General features: G+C 38.4%; 1 protein-coding gene across 4 annotated transcripts in view; it reads left to right on the plus strand.

Annotated features, from left to right (window-relative positions):
* The window catches only part of efcab14 (EF-hand calcium binding domain 14), a 78,584-nt gene that overhangs the window by 14,030 nt on the left and 40,026 nt on the right, over nt 1-24,528 (plus strand). For 2 of the 4 annotated variants that reach the window (XM_080195561.1, XM_080195562.1), the window contains exons 3-7: nt 760-905; nt 13,892-13,990; nt 14,892-15,002; nt 20,806-20,997; nt 23,253-23,336. In XM_080195561.1, the coding sequence (XP_080051687.1) occupies nt 760-905; nt 13,892-13,990; nt 14,892-15,002; nt 20,806-20,997; nt 23,253-23,336 (632 nt within the window). The remainder of the gene's footprint in view (nt 1-759; nt 906-13,891; nt 13,991-14,891; nt 15,003-20,805; nt 20,998-23,252; nt 23,337-24,528) is intronic. The other 2 variants (XM_080195563.1, XM_080195564.1) reach the window with 1 other exon arrangement.

The following is a 24,528-nucleotide window of genomic DNA, read 5'->3' on the forward strand; positions in this document are numbered from 1 at the left end:
AAAAACTGTTTCAACAAGGGTTTTACACAGAAGTCCAGTATCTGCATTGGTCCTCAATAGTACAGGAAACTTGTAAGAAGCAAACTTTTAGGAATGCATTTGCTATTTTTTGTTGTTGTTACAATTATCCAACTCTAATTAGAAGTTCTAATTGAAGTTTTGTATTTGCCAATTTGTGCAATAATTATCTATTTAAAACTACCAGGATCAGATTAGTCAGATATTTATAGACAAGTTACTATTTTAATGTGCAAAGACGAGGACCTTTTTATTTATGAGGACTGCAACATTTTAATCAGCACTCCATAGTTTGGGATAGAGAATAACAGTTGAAGTTCCTCCTCAAGTGTGTTGAACAATATTGATCTATTCCAAGCTTAGAAAAACATCTTCCTGCACTGGTGTTGTGATTGCGACATTTTTCTATTTCCTACACAATCAGTATATGCCCACTGAACGAATCTGACAGTTATTGCCAATTTAGTAGTTCTATGTGATGCCATGGATTTTTGGCACCTAAATTATGACTAGCCAAGTGCTTAACAATAGAGTTTGCAAGTGACAAAATAAATTTTCATCCTTGTTAGATTCTCAGCATTCATTGCACTGGATTATCTAATTTTTCCATTATATAAAGCAGATATGGAGCTAAGGATTTGAACTGATTTTAAGCAAGTACATAAGTTCTTTATGCTCTTTTTATAGTTTATATTTCTGTATGTTTTAGCCCTATAACTGGAATTTGTTTTGTCCTTTTAGTGGAATCTAGCCAAAAGACCTCGTTTAGTGACATTCCAAAGCTAAGCGAAGATCTCCTTGCAGTCCAGAAGGACCTTACCAATATAGACACTGGAGACAGAGGGATTAGCAAAATATGGACCAACATCACAGAGCTGAATAAGCAAGTAAGCAAAGGAGGATTTTATTATTCATCAGTGTACGGTATTTGCAGAATGGAAGACAAAGAGGCTGGAAGAATTGAAACATTTACTATCAAATCATTTATTATCCTTCAGGTTACAAGAACAATATTCAATTATATGAACAAGTCTTAAGTCTGAAATAAAACAAGATGCTGGAAATACTCAGGTCAAGCAACATCTGTGGAGAATGAAACAGTTAACTGTTTCAGGTTGGTCACCTGAACTCCTGTGAGAAAAGATCAACAATCTGAAATTTTCACACTTTCTCTCTCCACAGTTATTGCATGACTAGCTGAATGTTTGCAGACTTTGCTTTAATAGAATTATATGGAACTATATTCTATACATTACTCACCAACCATGTGGCTAATTTGATTTAATAGGAAATCAAAATGAGTAATAGATACCACTTTTGGGCATGTAACCTCATACTTGTTTTTGCACGCTGAATGCATATGTACTTTTTGTCCATTTGTTGATGAAATGTTAGGATGAAAAGTAGAAAGTGCAAGTGTTTTTGACTGTTGAGAAGTTTGGTTACTGAATAGTGATAGTAAGTAAATATACTCGAATGAAGTGCCTTTACCTGTATTGTGTGAGAGCATGTTAGGCCTTTTTTACTGAAATTAGTGAACGCGGCTGAAATAGGTCCACCATAGCCACAGCTACTATGTCAGTTTCTATTGGATGACACTGATGTGGAATAATTGAAGCTAAATGTTTATATCGATGCATTGAAGATCGTTTGACATTTCTAAATTATATTTAAAGAAAGATGTTTTTACATTTAAAAACTTTGCCAAAATTCTGCCATGTCTTCTTTTATTTCAATAGAAAAAAATTAGTTCATAATCTATCAAAATACTTGTGATATATTTGATACAGACTATCTTTTTATGCATTTTGATTTCTGAAGAAAACCAAATATGTTGCTTATGATTTATATTCCTATATAAGGGTTGCACAATGGTTAGCACTCCTGTTTCAAACTGTCAGGTACCCAGGTTTGATTCCTAGCGTGGGTCATGAGGAGTCTGCACATTCACCCCGTGTCTCTGTGTTTCTCCTCTGGGTGCTCCAGCTTTCTCCCTCAGTCCGAAAGACGTGCTGGTTACATGCATTGGCCATGCTAAATTCTCTCTGTGTATCCGAAAAGGCGCCAGTGTGGCAACTAGGGGATTTTCACAGTAACTCAAATGCAGTAGTAATGTAAGCCTACTTATGACACTAATAAACTTATATCCTGACACGTGATGTAACTGGAATGATGGTGGTACTTAACTAATTCTCAGTATGCTAAACAGAATAGGACAGTTACTGCCCTCTAGCTGTATTATGAAATTTTGTGAAGACATTGGCTAATATCATCTACAAAATCAGCCATCAGGTCGTTAGGAGTACTACATTTCAAGACTATAATTGGAATTTCATGTATTACAATTCTCTGAATTTTGATAGGAAATAGAGTAAGAGTACAAAGAATTTAATGTTAGATATGTTCAAAATATCCAATTTTTTGGTGCCTTTACAGTCCAAGATTTGAGTTTCTCCAATCAACTTTCCAATTAGAGTTTTAATGCTTACATTTTCTGTTTAAAGGAATGTACCAGAAAGCAGATTTGATTTCAATATTTGAATTCTTGAGTATTCTCTGGCATCTTAAAGGTCATTTTGATTCAACATTGAAGTTTTTCAGTCCCTGATCTCCTGCAGTGAATTTACCATAGGGACATTTTCTCCTTTTCAAAATTATTTTTAGGATCTGGTGGCTCAAATATATAATAGGAGAATAATTGTTTGCAAACATGGGATTTATTCAATGGATATCTGTATACTAGTAAAAATAGCAAGTAGAGGACTGTAAGGGATGCATGGGATAAATGCATAAGAGGCCAGAATTAGAAATGAAGAGTTAGAGCGGGCTTATGGATTGTAGGCGATGACGATTAGCGAGGCTATGAAGAGACCGAGAATAACAAAACATTTGTGTAAGTCGATTGCTTACTTCTCTTGATGTTTTGCTTTCAGGCATCTACTGGTATGTGAACATGCTCTGCCATGGCACAGTAGACATAGTGTGTGCACATACATAGTTGGGGTGTTCTGGGTAACAGGTAAAGGTGATATTGAACAGACCATTGGGGATATTATGTAGTTAGTGGGCTCCTTGATCATGTCTCGCAGGCACAGCTAGACATTAAAAATGTGGATGAGAGCAAAGAGGAATATTATTAAGCAATATCATGAAGGTAAAGATGATATTAATGGGAGCAGAGAGCTAATTACCTGGCTGACTTTTTTGCTCAGTGACACATCCCCAGCAATCAAAATAATTACTCAACCTCTCCAGATGCCTCCTTTTCAACCTAACAGGAAATTACAATATATGTAAAGAATCACCACCCAGTTCCGTCTTCAGCTCTCAGATTTTTAATATTTCTGGTCCATTCCCAGCATCCCATAATTAATTTACTAGTACTCTTTTTGATACAACAGTGTTCTATTTCTTTTTATGTTTTAAAACACTTTTTTGATTAAATTGCAGTTCTTTACCAAATTTTTGGGCAGCAAAGTTTTATTTCATAAATTTATTGCAATTGTTTTCAGATATCTGTACTGCATTAAATTACCAGCCCTATTATAAAATTACTTCTTAAATCAAACTATTTAATATAATAACTACTTTGCAGTAAATGTTGGCAGAAATATTAATTGCTGTAAATGTACACTTTCTAATTTTTAGGAAATTCATCACAGGAAATCATGAAATAATTTTCATAAATTAAGATAGTTAACTTGTAACAGTTAACAATAAAAATGTTGATGAGATTCATCTCTATTTCCATAAATCTCTGGCATTGAGTGTTGTTAATTGCTGGAACGTTCCAGGCAATCTGACCCTATGGTAGCCACCTTGCCCTGTGCAGGTTGCTAACATTAGGAAATCTCATGTCTCCTTCAATGGAAAAGGATCATGGGATAACAATGAGCTAGGAAATCAAATAATCAAAGTGAACTGAAATCACATCCCACTGGCAAGGCCTCAGAATTAAACAATCCTAGGCGAGAAAGGAGAAAAAGGAGGCAATGCAGCCAATCCTGAAATATTTGACTCGTTCTTCTGGCTTAGTGAATGTCCAATGATTGTTTTGAAAATATGAACATCTGTGACCATAATTTGCAGGTTTTACTGTACTAGTTTCAAGCATCAAAACTCCAGATAGGATGGACTAAGACATCCTTTGGCTGAACTCTTAATCTTGTAACTTTCTGTGTAACTATTTTTATTACAGTTGCAGCTGTCCGAATCAAATACTCAACCTGTTTTCAAACATTTTAAATTCATCTGTTTAAACCAGAAGCAAAGACAATGGCCAAAATTTCACTATCATATTAATGGAGAGGCTATCAAAGTTTGCCATTTTTACAAGGTTTATCTAACATCGATATGCAGATGTTAGAAGTTTCATGTAGAAATCCAGCAATTGCTGCCACATTTTGAGCCAATGTTTCGAGTCTAGATGACCTTTTTGTCAGAACTGTTCTGACAAAGGGTCATCCAGACTCTCAATGTTGGCTCTATTCTCTCCCTACAGAAACTGTCAGACTGAGATTTTCCAGTATTTTCTGTGTTTGTTCTCCTTTTGTCTGATCCCAGTGTTGCCACTGTTAGTTAGCTGTTTTGGAGACTGCCAAAATAACAGCAGTCATTGGTTGAATAGTTTGTGTCACATTTCCGTTTTCCCCCCTCTCTTGTGTCCTGTGAGCAGAAGTATGTTTGTTACTATCATTTGATTTGATTTATTATTGTCACATATATTAGTATACAGTGAAAAGTATTATTTTTTGCATGATATACAGACAAAGGACACTATTCATAGAGAAGGAAAGGAGAGAGTGCAGAAAGTAGTGTTACAGTCATAGCTAGGGTGTAGAGAAAGATCAACTTAATGCGAAGGAGGTCCATTCAAAAGTCTGCTGGCAGCAAGGAAGAAGCTGTTCTTGAGTTGGTTGGTGTATGACCTCTGACTTTTGTATCGTTTTCCCAATGGAAGAAAGTATGTCTTGGGGTGCGTGGGATCCTTAATTATGCTGGCTGCTTTTCCGAGGCAGTGGGAAGTATAGACAGAGTCAATGGATAAGAGGCTGGTTTGCCTGATGGAATGGGCCACATCCACGATCCTTTGCAGTTTATTACGGCCTTAGGCAGAGCAGGAGCTGTACCAAGCTGTGATACAACCAGAAAGAATGCTTTCTATGGGCATCTGTAAAGATTGGTGAGAGTCATAGGTAACATGCAAAATTTCCCTAGTCCTCTGAGAAGATAGAGGCGTTGATGGGCTTTCATAACTATAATGTTGGCATGAGGGGACCTTGTTCGTGATCTGGACACCTAAAAACTTAAGGCTTTCGACCATTTCTACTTCATCCCCGTTCATGTAGATGGGCATGTTCTCCACTGTGCTTCTTGAAGTTGATGGCTATCTTCTCTGTTTTGTTGACATTGCCTATCAGTTGCAGATTTCTGTCGTGGAGGAGGGTTAATCCAAAATAAACTTTATTTATTATTACTTGGCAGAGGACTTGGGAACTCTGCAGAGCATGCACAGTAAGCAAGGTAATGCAGTGCAGGACCAGTCATCTAATTTTATTTTTAGTAAAAGTGTAGGAACTCTGATTTCCATTTAGAACTAATTTGTGTTTCCTGCTTTATCCTTCCTGGTTTTCTGCCTTTCTTGATGAGATTCTTCAGTCTGGTTGAAAAGCAACCAAATTTCTTCATCTAATTGCACATCACATATCCCTTCTAGAGGTCACAGCACTGAAACCTATGCCTGACTAGGAGAAATCTTGACGCCTATGTTAACTGTGGTCAGCTGTCAGTGAGGTGATGGTGCGCAGTATACTTTTGCTGCTCAGAGCAAAATCTGGCCAATTGATTCCAACAATAATCACTTATTTGGCAAAAGTGTAGCTTTTCTTTGGTTGTTTTTTGTATTTGGAGAAAAGATATGAACCTGAAAATTATCCTTCCCTTCATTGAACTTACCATATTGGAACCACTCTCATATTAAACGCTAGCTGTGTGAATATATTTTGCTGCAGAATAATTTGGATATTTGATGTTGAATATGTTGGCCTCAGTATTATCTTTGGGAGGAAAACATGTATTTGGGCTCCATTTATTTAGTCTGCTAACTTCTATGATATATTTCTGGAGCAATGATTCCACTGAGCCAAATTAAAACTTACTGGTAGCTGAGTAAATTAATATGTAAATATTAGATATAAAATTTGTGACGTGTTACAAAAGCAGAGAGGTTATGCTTAAGTTGTACAGGACACCAGCAAGACCACATTTGGAATGCTTATTTAAGGAAAGATATAAATCCATGGAAGCAGTTTAGCAGGCTAATACCTGGAATGAATGGTTGTTGTCTTATGAGGAAAGTTAGACAGGCTAGTCTCTCATCCAGTGGACTTTAGAACAATAAGAGGTGACTTGATTGAAACATATAAGATCCTGAGGGGTTTTGACAGGGTGGATGTGGAGAGGATGTTTTCTCTTGTGGAAGAATCAGGAGTGGTCTCCCTTTAAAAATAAGGGGTTACCCATTAAAATAGAGATGAGGTGAATTTTATCACTCAATGCGTCATGAGTCTTTGGCATTCTCTTCTGAAAAGATTGTGGAATGTTGGGAAGCAGAGGTGGTTATAAATAATGTATTTTGGATATTAGAAATAAGGTGTAGATTTAAGTGAGTTTAATTTAGTGTTTTATGGAAGGAAGGGTAAAACCTTAGGTTCATGTTAAATAAAGTTAGTTGCATGTATTGAGATTTTTGGATTCAGTTCAAACTGTGTTGTGCTTTGAGAGTTTGCGAAGCATGAAGTAAACACCAGCTTAGAGAAAGAATGAGCTACTGTTTAGCAACCAGGGGTCATTTTTTAGGTCAGCAAGGTATTTTGAGTTTAGTTTTCAACCAAACCTACAGTAATCAGTGCTAGGAAGCTTGAGAGGAAGCAACTGTCAACTCTGCTAAAAGAAAAGCCATGCCATGGAGTAACAGCAAGAAATCAAGTCCAGAAGCTAAAGGACAGTTAGTTTTAGAAACTAGAAAGTGGAGAGAAGTTTCCAGGAAGATTGAAGTAAAAGGAAACCGAGGAATTGCCATTGGAACAGGCTATTGTTCGTTGAAGTAAAGGTCAGAGCTGAAATATGCAGACCTGGTAAAGGTGGCTAGTGAGGAGTCAGAGAGACATGAAGTAATCCTAAAGATTGGTGATATGTTATTACAGCCTGTGAAGTAAAAGTTGAACCAATGGTGGCTGGATCCCTGAGTTACTGTGAAAGTTTGAAAGTTCTTGGCTATTTAAAACAAATGAATACTGAATCGATGAGTTGGAAAATCTGGAGATGAATCCTTGCTGAAAATAGCTGAGGGAACCCATTGCGTGTCTTCTCGAGAGTTGAGTTTGAAACACATAGTTGGAAGCCAGAGTCCAGTGAAAGCAGTTGGCTCACAATATGATAGTCATCTGAGGGGGATCTGAGGACAAATTCATAGAATTTCAATTGAGTGGCATCTGGCAGCAGAGTGGGTGTTGTCTAACCATAGCCTGTGGAGCTATAGGGGCTGTGTGTTTACTGAAAACATTGTAGCATAAGATATATTTTATAACCTGTGTTATCCTTAACATGCACATTTTGTGAAGGTAAGTGGAATGAAGGAGTATTGTTTCTTGTCAGATTTGTCATGTCTATTCAATATTTTTTGTATTGTCCTGTGGCTAATTGCCACAGCAGCAGCATGGTTGCACAGTGGTTAGCACTGCTGCTTCAGAGCGCCAGGGACCAGGGTTCAATTCCCAGCTTGGGTCACAGTCGGTGCGGAGTTTGCATGTTCTCCTTGTTCTGTGTGAGTTTCCTCCAGGTGTTCCGGTTTCCTCCTACAGACTGAAAGACATGCTGGTTAGGTTCGTTGACCCGAATAGGTGCCGGACTGTGGCACTGAGGGGAATTTCACAGTAACTTCATTGCAGTGTTAATATAAGCCTTACTTGTGACTAATAAATAAACTTTAATTAGATCTCCTGTGACTCTTCTTCCACAATCCTAAAGAAAGTGAAGTTATGGTCTTTTGAGCCACGGTTCTATTCTGGGACCTTCCTGTCCAGTAGGAACACCATCTGGGATTGTAACAGGAAGAAAAAGAATCTTTGCATGTTCTTAAGGCAGAAGTGACTGTGAAGTTTACATGTTCTCCCTGTGTCTGCGTGGGTTTCCTCCCACTGCCCAAAGGTATACAGGTTAGGAAGATTGGCCATGCTAAATTACCCCTTAGTGTTCAAAGATGTGTAGGTTAGGTGGATTAGCCAAGGTAAATGCACGGGTTTATGGGGATACGGGAGGGAGAGTGAGGGGCGGTGCGGGGGGAGGGGTCGGTGGTGGCGGCTAGGTAAGATGCTCGTTGCAGACTTGATGAGCCAAATAGCGCTGTAGGGGTTCTTTTGGTGGATTGAATCTTAGTAAGCAAGATTGTGAATAGTTATTGGGTGTAAGTGGAGCGTAGATTTGAAGAAACTATCAGGTTAGCCATAATCTAATTAAATGGCGAAGTAAGCTTGAGGGTCTGAAAGGCTTGCTCCTTCTTATTTTACAATTCAGGCAGTGGTCTGAGTTGCTCTGGCAATATGTGCATATTGTAGTCTGGAGCAATAGATAATGGCAGAGACTCCTGTCAGGGCTGACCAGGAATCTCTCTAGCTTTTACTGCTTGCCATTGGTGTGTGGTGGAAGGATTTGTAGTTTAATACTCAAACTGGCTGCGTTATGTTCACATCTTCCTTGACCATCAAATCCTAAGGTTACTCAAATCCAGAAGTCTTGGTTCAGAGGCAGGGATGCTACCCAGTGTGCTACAAGGCTTCCTTTCATGTAGAGTATTTCAGATATGTGAGGCAATTTTATTTAAATGTCTTTTGATACTGTATAGTTTTAAAGTTCTTAAAATTGATGCAAAATCAGTTTCTTAACTCTTTTTAAGAGGGAAATATCTTACTGACAGAGGGTCAGAAAGCAGAGGACAGATGTAAAACGATTGCATAAATAAACTTTTTCCTCTTTCCTTTATAAGACCCTTGTCAGGCCTCATTTAGAGTACTGTGCGCAGTTTTGGTCGCCTCACTATAGGAAGGACGTAGAAGCTATTGAAAGGGTACAGTGGAGATTTACAAGGATGTTGCCTGGACTGGGAGGCATGCCTTATGAAGTTAGGTTGAGGGAGCTGGGACTCTTTTCCCTGGAGAGATGAAGGTTGAGAGGCGACCTGATAGAAGTTTATAAAATGTTGAGAGGAATAGATAGGGTGGATTCTCAGAGGCTATTTCCCCGGGTTGAAATGGTCGCTACGAGAGGACACAGATTGAAGGTGCGGGGAGGCAAGTACAAAAGTGATGTTAGGGGTAAGTTTTTCACTCAGAGGGTGGTGAGTGAATGGAATCGGCTGCCGTCAGTGGTGGTGGAGGCGAACTCGCTGGGGTCTTTTAAAAGACTTCTGGATGAGTATATGGGATTTGATGGGATTGTGGGTTATAGATAGGTCTATAGATTGGTAGGTGTTGATGTGATCGGCGCAACTCGTGGGCCGAAGGGCCTGTTTGTGCTGTAGTGTTCTATGTTCTTACATTGCCTTTGATTCTTTTGTCAGCGAAAAGTTGTTGAGAACTGGAATGAGCTACTTTATAGTGTGATGGAGGCAGTTAATAATTGTTTTCAAAAGGGAATTGGACAAGCTCCTGAAGGAAGACATTTGGAGGGCTACATGGAAAGGGCTGGAAAATGGGACTAGGTAAACTGCTGGCAGTAGAGCTGGTATGGGCTCAATGGAACTAATGGCTGCTGCTTGTACTGTGACCCTTCTATAATTCTGAGTATGTAACTTGCAGATTTCTTACCTAGTAAGCCTGCTTGCAGTTTGAACTGATTTCTTGCCACGATTAACTCTGATGCTAGGCTTCCTTTCAACTATAAAGTACTAACAGCTCATCTATGAATCACAAGATTGACCATTTGAATGTAGTATTTGGTGATGAACTTCACATTACTTGTTTAAATTTCTGTAGATTTGTGATATTGCTGCTTCGACTATTAAGATGTCAGATACTTTGAGCATGTACTTTAAACCTTTCTTTGACCTGTCTTGTGCTATAGAATTTCCCCACTACCTTTCTCAAATAGCCTTTTCCATTTATGCTTTGTTAGCATTAGCAGGCTATTCAACAACAGCAAGCAAAGCCTCGTCCTTCTCTTTCCATATATTTTCGCTTGCCAGTAATCAGCTGGGAGTATCCTCATTTCTCTCCACTCCCTGTGCCGCCAAATCCCTTCATCTCTTCAAGGTACTGAGACAATACTATGTTGTTGTTTTTGCACAGGCTGCAGTCAGCTAACAAAAATCAACACTTGAGTTTTCTGAGCTGTATGCTTTAGATCCATGTGATTATTTTTATTTGATGTGAAATTAAGAATCAACAGCTATGAAATATGGCCTCCCCATAGTGAATTACAGTTTGAAGGAATTATTAAGCAGTTTAGTGATGCTGTTTATATGTTAAATCAGGTTTCTCATTTTTAGCAGATTTAAACAACTTCCCTCAACTTGCATTTAGAATAAACAGATGGAATAGAACAAAATTACTAGTGCAGTTTACTGCTATTTTGTGAAAATATGAAATTCTCAATGCTGCATTAGGTTGACATTCCTTCTACAGATATTATTGTATCCTCAAGAGGTTTAATTCCCTTGCTACTCTGTTCCTTTATCATGAAGTTATTGCACAAGTTAAAAGCATAAGAAGGTGTTAGAAAAGTATGCTGGAATTGTTGATTTACGTAGCCTTGAGTCTGGGGTGTGTTGAACCAGTATGCTATATCATGGGTATGGTGTGTGGATTCTTAGATCAAATATTGGGTGTTTGATCTTGGTGGGTTGGTATATTAAGCAGAGGCATAGGGTGCTCCTGTCACTGGTGAGTCACTTTTAGCTTCTCAGCAATTTTCAGAGTGTTAAATTCCTGAAACCAGACTTTTGCACACATCGCTGCTGTTCTTTGCAATAGCAGTGATGAGCTATTTTTTTCAAACTATCTTTTTGCAAAACAAATAAGTGGTGCACTAATATAACTGGTATAATTAAATTAATCTGCAGGAAATGTTTGAAGCTAGTCTGGGGGATATAGGCGGTGGGACACAGAAGAAAGGTCCGACCCAGAGAATGAGGGAGTAGGCACCTTGAAATAAAAATAAATTGATCTGTATTGTTTAGAGACATGGTGAGGCGCAAGCTGGTCTTAAAAAATAAATCAGCCTGAAAAAGGTATAAAAAATAAAATGTGTGAACTGAGGCATTATGTTAAATTAAAGCACAAAGTCTGAACAATAGTAATTAACACATGGCTGTGTATGGATTAGAATTGACAGATTAATTATTGCTGTATATAAGCATTTCAAGTGAAAGAAGGGAAGAGTGATGGCACTCATAACTAAATTTCTTTAGAATCTGAGCCAAAGAATACCAAGCGATCAATTCCATTATTGGAAACTGCTGAACAATGAAAAGGAAATTAACGATTTTTTTTTAAGAAAAAAAGTATATATTAAACAATGTGCAGTAAAATTTTTGTTATCCTGCGCTCGACCAAACTGAAGTCTCAGTTTTACGACTGGAGATGTCTCTTCCCCATCAAAAATCAGCACTAGCATCAGTCTCACTTTCACACAACAGCTAATGATTGTCAAACTCACTGGTAGTTATTCTGCAGCACCATGTTGCCTCAGTGCCGCTCACTCGACTTGTAAACTCCCGTATCTCTCATGAGACCTCAACACCCACATCAACATGAGATTACCCAAGAGGTTTCTGATTGAATAAAAATGCAGAACTTGCCTTAAATCTTAGTTAACAGGGATATTTTAGAACCAACACCGCCATTCCTGGAGCATGAAGGACAGCAGTTTACTGTGGTTATAATTGTAAAAGATTTTAAATTGAGAGACTGAATATGTTAACGTGTCTGATAATAAAATAAAAACCAAATTAAATGCAAGTATTATAAGAAATCTACAAAGAGAGATTGTAAAAGCTGAGGTTGAGTACAGGACCAAAATTGTGGGCAAAATTTCCTGTTTTTGCAACAGGCAAATTCATATTTTGTGGATGTAAAGCAATGTAAAGGTTGGGAGGGGGGTGAACTGCAATGTTAAATGTCATGTCTTTTTTGTGTTGTGCATAGATTTACAATGGGAAGCTAAAGAAGCTATTGTAATGAGGTGGTTGAGGACATTCCTGTTCATCCTAATTCACTTTCATTCAAGAGAGCCAGAAAACTGCCAACCTCCAGTGAATGCTAAGTAGTGAGCCTTAGAGCCTAGTGACCAGGTCCTGTCCTTCGCACAGAAGGATTTGCACTGAATGCCTCCTGACGTATTATGGTCAGCAACCTGAAAGCACCAACATGCAAGGTTTCTGTATGCCTTTTGAGATCATTGCATAAAGAGCATATTTCAGATGTGCCCTGGACACCCAGGCACCAGAGAAAATGGAGAAACTGTTCTGAGGCACAGTTTTTTTTAAAAAAAGTTCTGTTGACACTCTACTTCCCTTTACAATTGACGTCGTACAATTGACATTGTGCCATCATGCTGCCCTTGATATGCAATGATTAGTACTGCTGCCTCACAGCACCAGGGACCCAGATTCAATTCCCAGCTTAGGTCACTGAAAGAAAGTAAATTTATTTATTAGTTACAAGTAGTCTTACATCAACACTGCAGTGAAGTTACTGTGAAAATACCCTAGTCACCACACTTCATTGCCTGTTCGGGTACACTGAGGGAGAATTTGGCATGGCCAATGCACCTAACCGGTAAGCATTTGGGAAGAAACCAGTGTACCTGGAGGAAGCCTGCGTAGACATGTGGAGAATGTGCAGGCTCCACACACACAGTGACCCAAGCTGGGAATCAAACCCGAGTCCCTGGCGCTGTGAGGCAGCAGTGCTAATCACTGTGCTACTGTGCCATCCCAGTCTGTGTGGAGTCTGCACATTCTTCCCATGTCTGTATGGGTTTCCTCCGGGTACTCTGGTTTCCTCCTACAGTCCAGAAATTGATGTACTAGTTAGGTGCATTGGCCATGCTAAATTCTCCCTCCGTGTACCCGAATAGGCACTGGACTGTGGCAACTAAGGGATTTTCACAGCAACTTTATTGCAGTGTTAATGTATGTCTACTTGTGACACAAATAAGTTTAAGGGTTGGTAAAAGACGAAAATGAAGGAATGGTAGAGATACACAAGAAATAATTTATCTTGGTTTTCACAGAGGGGATAGATTTTTCTCAATTTATTTAATATCTCTGGCATGCCTTCATTTTTATCTTGTACCAACTCTTCCTTTGTAAAATGATGTACAATATCAATATGAAAGATTTGTGTTTATGAGTAAACTAACAGCACATATAGGTGGTTAACTACAGTAGAGAATAGGAAGTAATAAATTCTGGAATTGAAGTGTAGATATTTGATAGGGCACAAAATCAGAGCAACTTAATTCAGAAATAGATTTTTCAAGATGGAAATACAAATTAATATAATACTAAAGAGTCACAAACTTATATAAATCAAACCATTCAAAGGGGAAAATGGGAAAAAAAATCAGTGAAGGTGTTGGAATGTGAATTTTTGATGGAATTTGTAAATTTTTAAAAGCAAATAAATTGCTTAAAATTATATTAAGCTATGTGGAGAGTTTGAGAATGGATTAGACCAGATGGCTTGAAGGAAACATATTGGCACAGATTTAGCCATATTTGAGGTGAAACAGATGAATTGGCCTTTAAATCTGATTGTTATTTTGATCTGAAATTTGGTTGTTATTCTAATACGTATTTTTGTTTTATAAACAGATTAGCCAACTGAATTCAGCTGTTGCTCATTTAAAAGCCAATGTGAAATCAGCATCTGACTTGATCAACCTTCCAGTCACTGTAGAAGAACTCCAGAAGGTTTGATTTTTATAGCTTCCTAATACTGTGATCAGATTGACCCTTTAATGACTATGTTCTATTTATTTTCACATATGATGTTGAGAAGTCATTACAAGTTCTTTTATATATTTTTATCATAACCAATTATCTCTGAGCTGCACAATTGGGGCTTAGACCCAGGTAAGATTAAGGATTAACACTTTCAGAAAGCTAGTTTAAAAGAAACTTTTGAAGGGGAAAATATTATTACTCCTAAGTTTACAGTCAGGAAAATTCAAGGCTGAGATTGATAGATTTTTGTACACTGAGAAAATTGTGGATATGAGGATATGACAGTAAAGTGGAGTTGATATAAAAGTTCAAGCGTATCCTATTGAATGGAGGAGCAGGCTAGATGGGTTACATGGCCAGTTTCTGATTCTATTTCTTATGTTTTTAATGATCTAATTCTGTACCAAACAACATTGTGGGCATACTTTCTTCTTGAACCAATGTAATCCATGGGGTGAAAGCTCACCATTACCATCACAAGGATCGCAGTAAATCTGGACTGTGACAGCGATGTCCATATCGAAAGATGGTGAGAAGTCCCACAACATCAGATTAAAATCCAATAATTTATTTGGAATCAGGTGACTGATGAAGGAGCAATGAGAAAGCTTGTGATTCCTAATAAACCTGTTGGACTTTAATCTGGTGTTGTGGGACTTCTTACCTTGCCTACCCCAGTCCAATGCTGGCATTTCCACATCATGCATATCTAGAGAATTAATGTAAAAATAAATTGACCTGAGTGTATTAAAGCTGTAATAAGTTCGGAATCAACTGCTCTTGATTCTCGTAAAACAAATGTGACTAATAAATTGCAGAATATTTGAAAATGCTAAACTAAATAAATTCACAACACTGATTTTTGCAGAGTGTCGCCACAATTGGGAGCACGCTTACCAGTGTTCAACATGATGTTGATACTATACGGACTGCCTTAGAGAATCAAAAGAAAATCGTGGAGACGCTTCAACAAAATAAGGTGAGGACTGTGTAATTAAAAGAAATGAGAATTGGAATGTTTTATACTGAGAATGTATTCTCTTGTGATAATTGCTCTTTAGTGTTCAAGCAAAATGCATGCACTCCTAATTTTGCATGTAAGAACAGTTTTGCATCTGTAATCTGCTATTGAGACTGGAGTGTTAATGAGAGTTGGCAGAATTACTGTAACACAGTTATATAACTCATGTTGGAATGGAATTTGTAATTGGTATTTCTATTAATATTTGTAGGCATTTAGAAGAGCTTTGACAAAGTTAGTATCACAATTTTTCTCTCTGTAAGTGACTTCACTTGTTAATTGAAGACAGTTTCTCCTGATATTGCCCACTAATGCAAATAGTATAATCAAAAAAAAACTAGCAATATTTACTCCCATGACTAAGTTTGTCAGTCAAAGTGTCAAATTAATCTTATTTTTCTAGTTTTTGTGTTGGTTGATGTAGACCAGGGAGGAATGTGTTACAGTTGGTTTTAATTACCCCAAGTTGGTTGGCAAGAAAATAAGATATGGGTCTTGATTCTTAGCCAGCAACCTTCTAAAAATATTTGTGCAATATGAGTGGCAACCTGATAGAAGATTATAAAATTGAGAGGTATAGTTAGCAAGGATAGTCAGTCTTTTTCCCAGGGTACACATGTCAATTATTAGGGAATGGAGGTTTAAAATGAAAGGGGGAAGTTTAAAAGAGGTGGGAGGGGCAAGTCTTTTACCCAGAGGGTGGCAAGTGCCTGGAATGCGCTGCCAGAGGAATTAATAGAAGCAGATACAATAGCAACATTTAAGAGACATTTTGGCAGATACGTAAATAGAGGGATATGGACCATTTAGAGGTCCTTTAGTTTAGAAAGGTGCAGGCCTGGTGAGTTGAAGGGCTTGTTCCTTTGCTGTACTGTTCTTTGTTCAGATAGGGGAATGAGAGTGGGTGGGAATGCTGTTTTATTGAAAGCTCGTAACCTATTATGATCTTGAGAGGGACCGTTTAACTTTTAAAGATAAATTCAAATTTCCAGTTAATTACTGAATGGATTATGCCCCAAAATTTCACATTGTAAACCAAAACACTTCCTATACAGGAGTTGAACAAAATGATTACTTACTTAGCACTCTGGTACATTTATTATTTAAGCCCAAAAATCTTGCAGTACGCTTCTTGTTCTACTGTTATTTCACCCAAGAGTTCCTCCTATTTTATAGGATCCTGAGGGTTCATTTATTTTCCTAGGGCCAAACCAAGCTGTGACACAATTCTGAGGAACCCATTTTAATTCTCCTCAGTGCTTCTGCTATTTTTCAAGTTATGGGATTTCTTAGACTCTCTAACTTTCCTCAAGCGCCCCACAACTGTGGGGACCCTAGCTCAAGAATGGGCTTCACTGCCTTCTTGCTTCGTGGTCTCCAGCTCCTGGCAGCCTTTTCTCTTGCTTTCAAGCACTAGAGATAAAACTACCTGTTCTGTGAAGAATTAGAGAAATAAACCTTAAACAAAAGGGTACCTCCCCTACAACCTGTACCTGTGGCTCTGCAATGCCACGGGCAGAGACCTTTTGTGTTCTCTTCTGTTCTGACAAACTGCACTATTACCACTTGAGCCATGTCTGACACAAACCCAACATCAAACATGTTTTTGCCTCCTTTTTAGAGGATCTATTCTATTGGAATTTCTTTCATCACTCAAACATTTGTCTGCTCCTCCTATGGCAGTTTTCAGTGCAATTATAGCAGATGAGGTGTTGGTTAATTCATGTTTTCTCACACTGTTTTGCAGGATCCAAATGCTTTGCTGCATGAGAGATCAATTTAAGTGCACCTTTCTCAACATTTGGTATTTGCTACTCAGTGTGATCCAGAAAATAGTGTTGTTTACCACTTCAGGTCGTCTTTGCATTTTTACTTGGCTTTTCTACCTTTGTCTCAACTCCATTCCATATTTTTTGAGCCAACTTCAGTTATTTACAGTTTGGCTTCTTTTCATCTTCCTGTCTTGTGTTTTAGCAGAGCTAAATGCTCTCTAACATAGGAACAGGAGTAGGCTGTTGAGCCTGTTCCACTATTTAGTGAGATCATGGTGAATCTGTAACCTAACTCCAAACACCTGTCTTTCTTCCATATTTCTTAGATTTCTCTATCTTGCTGTACAAAAAGATAGTGATTTGTTTAATTTAAGAAAACTTTTTTTTAAAAAGTGTGTGTTAGTTGACACAGTTTTGTATGCAAATAGTTTTCCGTAACAGATTGATAGTCTTGTAGATCCCAGAAGTTGCAAAAAAGCTATTCTTACCATCTGTCTCTACTGAATGGTACACATTTGGCCATCTTCTAATGTCCAGACCTTCCCTTTTCACAGTCAACTTGTTTTAATTTTGTAAGCGCAATAATTTGCGTCTTAGGCTATTGAAAGGTGTCTACTCTACAGATTAAGGCAAAATTGTTGTAACCATAGAATAGAAAGACCAATGAGCAAGCTGAAAAAATGTAGATCAAATCTTGATGAAGTAGGGCAACTTGCAGTGTACACTACCAGTTTTATCTGCAATTTTCAGCTCAAATTATTTGCTTTGTAGCTTGCCTGAAGTGCAGTCTAACAATGGTATTGTGAGGGTAGCACACATCTAGATCTTGCTGAACAAGACCACCAGTATCACTGCATTACTGATGAGATTTAAGGATTGACAACAACCTGGAAATGAGAGCAGGTAGATAAATGAGTAATTGGGTGCTGAGAAGAAGAGGATTTTGAGAGGAAGACTAAAGTAAGAAAAAATATAAATTTGAATTGTTTAAAATCTTTGTGCAGGAACAAAACTCCACAGTTTAAATTATTTCTTTTTTGAACAGAGAGAAAGACAGTAACTGTCAATAATCATGTTACTAAACAATTAGTTTATTAAAAGTGAACCTTCATTGGACAATTATTGTGCAAATGCAATAAGATTTTGAAAATGAGCGATGCTGTTTTGTGTGAGACAAACAACAGGGCGATGTGAATCAAACAGCAAGTTCTGGAGATTCACAACTCGGCATATCACTCTAACCCTGAGTTTTACATACTGGCTGGTTCGCAACATTAATAATTCTGTGCAATGTTATCACCTTTTCGAGGAAGATGTGACTTGTCTTCCAGTCAATGTTGCAAACGTAAGTATAATGCTAGAAGTTCCAGCCAAGACTATACTTTGTTGTATTGGAAAATTGCTTTTAATTACCAGTTGTGACAGTCGTCCAATCTCCTAAGCTTTTCAAACTCCTATTTTCCTCAAATCATAATATTGTTGTGTACAGCAGAAAACTCTACATTTGTGCTTAAAATTTGCAGGCTTTTTTACTGAAGTTTGAAATTAGTTCTACATCAGGTTCATTGTCATTTATTTGTATGAAACAAATCTTGACTTGCAGTTGGCACTTCATAGGAACAAGAATATACCATTTAACCAATGGAGCCTGTTCTGTCATTCAGTTAGACCATGGCTGATCACCTACCTCAGTGCTCCATTCCCATACAATTTCCATAATCCTTGTTCTGAAGTTTTTTTGTGTTTTTTTTTAAGTGAACAACTTGGGCAAAAATTGGGCCTGATTAGTATTCACAAGTACAAATGTCCCTTAATGCAAAGATCAGCCTGTTCAGTAATATAAATAAAGTATTTTGTAATTGTTTCTCATTTCCTTAAATTGCTTACAAATTGTTTAGAGTAGAAAGACTGAGGAACCGCCTGAAAAAGATGAAACATCTTTAAGTCAATCATTTGTACTTTCACCTGTGGTAAATAAAGGTGCTCTATCTGAACTTCCATTCTCTTGAAACAATAAGTTCTCAAGGCAAATCTCACGAAGTGATGGTCTCCAAAAGGTTCCTTTCTTCATATGGCAGGAGAAACCATATTGTTTGATATATACATCAACAACCCATTCACTGACATCAGCTGATAGAGTGAATGGTTGTTATGCCATCAGGAATGGATCTCTCAGGGTAGAAGTTCAGTATCTGAGCAATGGTATGACTTGGATGGCCAAGATCACAATTTGAACTGTTCGTGTTCCACCTATGGCGCAAGTGGCCACCTCTTTCCTGGCATTTTCTTCTGCAGTTGAAAGTTGTCCAGATTTACCATGAAAAGTTGAAACTACCATTTTTGTGTGGTTGCTCCTGAACTAGGTTGAACTAGGTACGCTGCAGTTGGGTAGACCAGAGCAAATGCAGCACTGTATATTGGCTCTATAGATGGTATCTGCTAGTTTCTATATGAAGTCTACTCTTGTCTTGACATTGACTCCAATGTTTTGGAAGTGTTGTTAGTTGGCCATTGTACGATTTAAGAGTGATGCCAAGATATTTTGCAATTGTATTGTGGGTGAATGGTCAACTGGACATTTAGTTCTTCCTTGGCCGGGTGGAAGTTGAAATGATGGTCTTGGCAGTGTTGGGTTGATGTCTTAATTTATTGAGGTAGGTTTCCAGAGAATGTAGTTTTTAGTAAGTTTTCCCAGTGTTCCAAAGTTCTTCAGCCTGGAAAGCCAGGGCTTAGTTGTCACAGAAGGATCTAGATAGGCTGGGCAAATGGGCCAGGAAATGGCAAATGGAATTTAATGTTGGCAAATGCGAGGTGGTCCATTTTGGTAGGAATAATGGTAAGAAGGACTATTTCTTACGTGGCGAAAAACTGCAGCAGGCGACGGTGCAGAGGGACCTCGGGGTCCTTGTGCATGAGTCGCAAAAACCCAGCCTGCAGGTGCAGCAGGTGGTCAGGAAGGCTAATGGGATGCTGGCCTTCATAGCGAGGGGGATTGAATATAAAAGTAGGGAGGTCTTGCTGCAGCTGTATGGGGCATTGGTGAGACCGCAGCTGGAGTACTGTGTGCAGTTTTGGTCGCCGCACTTACGCAAGGATATTTTGGCCTTGGAGGGAGTGCAGAGGAGGTTTACTAGGCTGATGTCGGAGTTGAGGGGGTTGAGCTATGAGGAGAGGCTGAATAAACTAGGCTTGTACTCGTTAGAGTTTAGAAGAATGAGGGGAGATCTCATTGAAACGTATAAGATGATGAATGGGATGGATAGGATAGAGGCGGAGAGACTCTTCCCGCTCAAAGGACAGTAGGACTAGGGGGCACAGCCTCAAGATAAAGGGGGGGGTGGTTTAGAACGGAGTTGAGGAGGAACTTCTTCACTCAAAGGGTGGTGAATCTCTGGAATTCTCTGCCCGTTGAGGTGGTGGAGGCTGCCTCGCTAAATATTTTTAAGACGCGGGTTGATGGGTTTTTGATAAGAGAGGGGATTAAGGGTTGTGGGGAGAGGGCGGGAATGTGGAACTGAGTCACGACAGATCAGCCATGATCTTATTGAATGGCGGGGCAGGCTCGAAGGGCTAGATGGCCTACTCCTGCTCCTATTTCTTATGTTCTTATGTTCAAATGCAAAGAACAGTGACTCTGGGAGGGAGGCCACTCGTATATACTGAATAGAGATAGTCCAGGACTGATCTGCATGGAAATCTGTTGATTATCCGTGGGCGGTTAATTTGACCTTCCAAGGTGCACACATCTGTCAGCTGCTGATCATGGAGTTGATTAGTTACAAGGTTTTTTCACAGCAGATAATTTTGGAGAGTTTCAGCAAGCTGTTTAGCAGGGTGCACTCCAGGACTTGGTACGCTAATGAGAACAGAACGACAGTGCCAACCTAGAAAATGTAGACTTCCGTGCAAGTGAAATCTGTTTAAAGCAATACTTTTATTAATGCACTGTTCAGTAACTCTTTGATGTTTCTTATTTTTATATGTTTCAGAATATCTTAGAACTGCGTGATGAAGTAGATGATGTGAATGCCACCCTGTCAATTTATCATACACACAATGACCAAAAGCTGCACCACATAGATTTAGAAGTTAATAATCTCAATCAGAGAGTTACCTTACTGGAGAGCAATTTATTAACTGCCAGTAATACGACTAAAATCGAAAGTGTAAATGGAACTGTGGTAAGTGTATTTTGGTTTGAAATAATAACTTCAATTGTGGATCATTTGTATTGTGATTATGTCTTTTGAATGTGAGAATGTATGTATTAAAAAAATCATAGGTAGAAACGCAGAAAAAATCTGATTCCTAAAACGTCCCTTGTTTTGGACCCACCGTAGATGATTTATTAGTAAATATCAAATTTGGATCAAGGGACAAAGATTGTGGAGTTTCAGGTGATCGATTCATGAGGCTGATCTACTGCCCTCAGTACTATGGCAGTAAATATGAGTTTTCAGTTTTTCGTCTAGTTAACTTTCGGGGAATTAGTGATGGGAGATCTCCAGAATTCATGGGATTGTGATGGGGCCTTTTCAATGTTACGTTGGAGGTGAACTCGCTAAGTAAAATGTATTTGTAATTTTTTGAGCCATCACTCATATCTTAGTTGATTTATAGAAGACATCATGGTTTGCTTCTTTTAATATTTTATAAATGTAAACTTGCAGTAGTGCATAATACTAATTGATTTTCTTCAGTGTCCCATAATTCCTTTAGTATAGAAAATAGACTAGAAACAATGCTTGCAAACCAAATGCAAGGCAAAATAACTCACATACAGCGCAAGAGCTGTTGGGGAAATTTGACTTGAATTTCAAGTTGTAGTTATTTTGGTCAAACTGTGCACCTTCCCTATTATTGTGCCAGGTTTATAAGCATCAAGATGATTATTGCAACAATGAGTTGAATACTCTCTTTTTTGTAGGTGCCTTTTTAGCATCATCTTAATTCGGATGCAGGTTAAAACTTATTATGCTCAAATATACTTTGATTAGTAACCATTTAGTAGCTTCAACTTGTCAACAAGAGAGTAGTTTGCTGATTGAAATTGTGCAGTATTTTGAACAGCTTCCATTGAATATATCCAATTTACAAAGGTCTTTTGCATGAAGAATGACATTTGATTAGAAGTGGTATGGACAAGAGAACCACTGCCTCTTTTATTTAAATTAGCATTCAACCTCCCTAAAATAATAGCAAATATACAGTGTAAATGTTGTCAAGATCAAAGACCGTTTAACTATTTCAGGCTTGCCCAGCACCTGAAACCATTGGAGTAGGATCCCTTTGAATAAATTGAATTATTTTTGTTCATTTCATCACTCAGATGAAAGGAACAATCATTTATATTTCTAATTTAATGCATGAGAATTGATTCTTTTTAAGATGATTTTTTGTCAATTTGTTAATGTAAATTTCTAAGTTAATTTTTATAGAATTGTAGAATCCCCACAGTGCAGAAGCACCATTTGGCTCATCCTATAGTGCTGTTCTTGTGTGTAAAGTAATTGAGTGTCACTGGTATTTTATCATGTTAATAGTATTTTTCTTCCATCTCTCTTTTTTGAGACGTTTGGAATTTTAGAATGGAACAGTGTCCAAATTTAACTTGTTTTATATTTTCATATTTCCAACTATACCTCTATTTTAATACTCGTAATGTTCAAAAATTTAAAACTCGAATGGACAGCAACTCACATTTGTAGTACGTACACTTGACTGCATCAAAAGTGTTTATCAAGGTGCTTCAGTGGCATAAACAAGAGGACAATGTGTTGTAAGATCTTGGTCAAAGAGAAAGGACTTAACAGGATGGAATGGGAGTGGGGAAAAGGTTGAGAGTGGGACCTAGGTGATTGAGCTAAAGATGAGGTAAATGGAGGTCTGAGCAAGAGGCTGGATTTGGATGATCAAAAATTGGAATGTGGGGTGTTGCAGACTGGAAAAGGTTTTCTGGGAAGACACTGTATAGGTGCTTTTAAAAAGGAAGTATGCATTGGGAAGGAGCAGGGACATTTGTGTGATAGAATTTGAGCAGTGGGAATTTTGATGAGCTGATGTTTACAGATTGTCGAGGATGAGTGGTTGGTTCGAAGAACATTGAATTAATTTAGGAGAGGATGGCATGATTGAATGGACAGAAGGGCAGTGCACTTCCTTATAAATAGTGAAGTGCCTGAAATGGTTTTAAATATCCAATTTAAAAAAAAAACTCGACTCAGTCTTCCATTTTGTCTGTTTAGTTTATTTTTAAACATTGCCCAAGTTAAGAGTGGAAAGCAGATTGTACTTGAAGCGATGTGATGAGATACTCTACTGAAAAGGCAGCCTTGCATGCTAGATAATCTTTTACTGCGTATTCAATGAGTTTGTCACTCTTCATTCTTGAAACCAGGAGCTCAAGCTTTAATGCACCTATTGTTGCAAATTGCAGGTGGCTCTGGTGAATAACTCTCAGGAAATAGTCAGTTCAGATCAACTAATTGCATTCAAAGCACAGAAACCTTCAGGATTAAATGTAAGTAAATTCCTTTTGGGTGTTTCTCTTGAGCAATTTAATTTGCTCTTGGGTCCTGATGTAGAATCGTAAGGCTACGGCCAAATGGTGATTGCCTGTGCTATTATAAGACTATAAGACCATAAGACATAGGAGCATAATTAGGCCACTCGGCCTGTCAAGAATGCTCAGCCGTTCAATCATGGCTGATATTTTTCTCATCCCCGTTCTCCTGCCTTTTCCCCATGACCCATGATTCCCTTATTAATCAAGAACCTATCTATCTCCGTCTTAAAGACACCCAATGATCTGACCTCCATAGCCTTCTGCAGCAAAGAGTTCCACAGAAAGAAATTTCTCATCATCTTTGTATTAAAACATCGTCCCTTTAGCCTAAGGTTCTGGTCCCTGGTTCTAGTTTTTCCTACTAGTGGAAACATCCTCTCCATGTTTACTTTATCTAGGCCTTGCAATATCCTATAAGTTTCGATAAAATCCCTCCTCATTCTTCTGAACTCCGAGTACAGACCCAGAGTCCTCGACCGTTCCTTGTACAATAAGCTTTTAATTCCAGGGATCATTCTGTGAACCTCTGGACCCTTTCCAAGGCCAGCACATCCTTACTCAGGTATGGAGCCCAAAACTATGCACGGTACTCCAAATGGGATCTGACCAGAGCCTGATACAACTTCAGAAGTACATCCCTGCTTTTGTATTCTAACCCTCTCGACATGAATGCTAAAATTGCATTTGCTTTCCTAACTGCTGACTGAACCTGCCCTTTAACCTTAGGAGAATCTTGAACAATGGCTCCCAAGTCCCTTTGTGTATCTGATTTCCTAAGCATTTCCCCATTTAGAAAATAGTATGAGCCTCCACTCCTCCTTCCAAAGTGCATAACCTCACACTTTTCCACATTGTAATCCATCTGCCACTTCTTTGCCCACTCTCCTAATCTGTCCAAGTCCTTCTGGAGCCCCCACTTCTTCCTCAATACTACCTGTCCCTTTACATATCTTTGTATCATCCTCTGCAAATTTGGCAACAGTGCCTTCAGTTCCTTCCTCCAAATCGTTAATGTATATTGTGAAAAGTTGTGGTCCAGCACTGACTCCTGAGGCACACCGCTAGTTATCAGCTGCCAACCTGAAAGGGACCCCTTTAGCCCCATACTGTGCCTTCTGCCAGTCAGCCAATCTTCTATCCATGCCAG

This window comes from Carcharhinus amblyrhynchos, chromosome 9 (genome assembly GCF_965287045.1).
Source record: "Carcharhinus amblyrhynchos chromosome 9, sCarAmb.v2.hapA, whole genome shotgun sequence".
In the NCBI taxonomy this organism is placed as follows: Eukaryota; Metazoa; Chordata; class Chondrichthyes; order Carcharhiniformes; family Carcharhinidae; genus Carcharhinus; species Carcharhinus amblyrhynchos.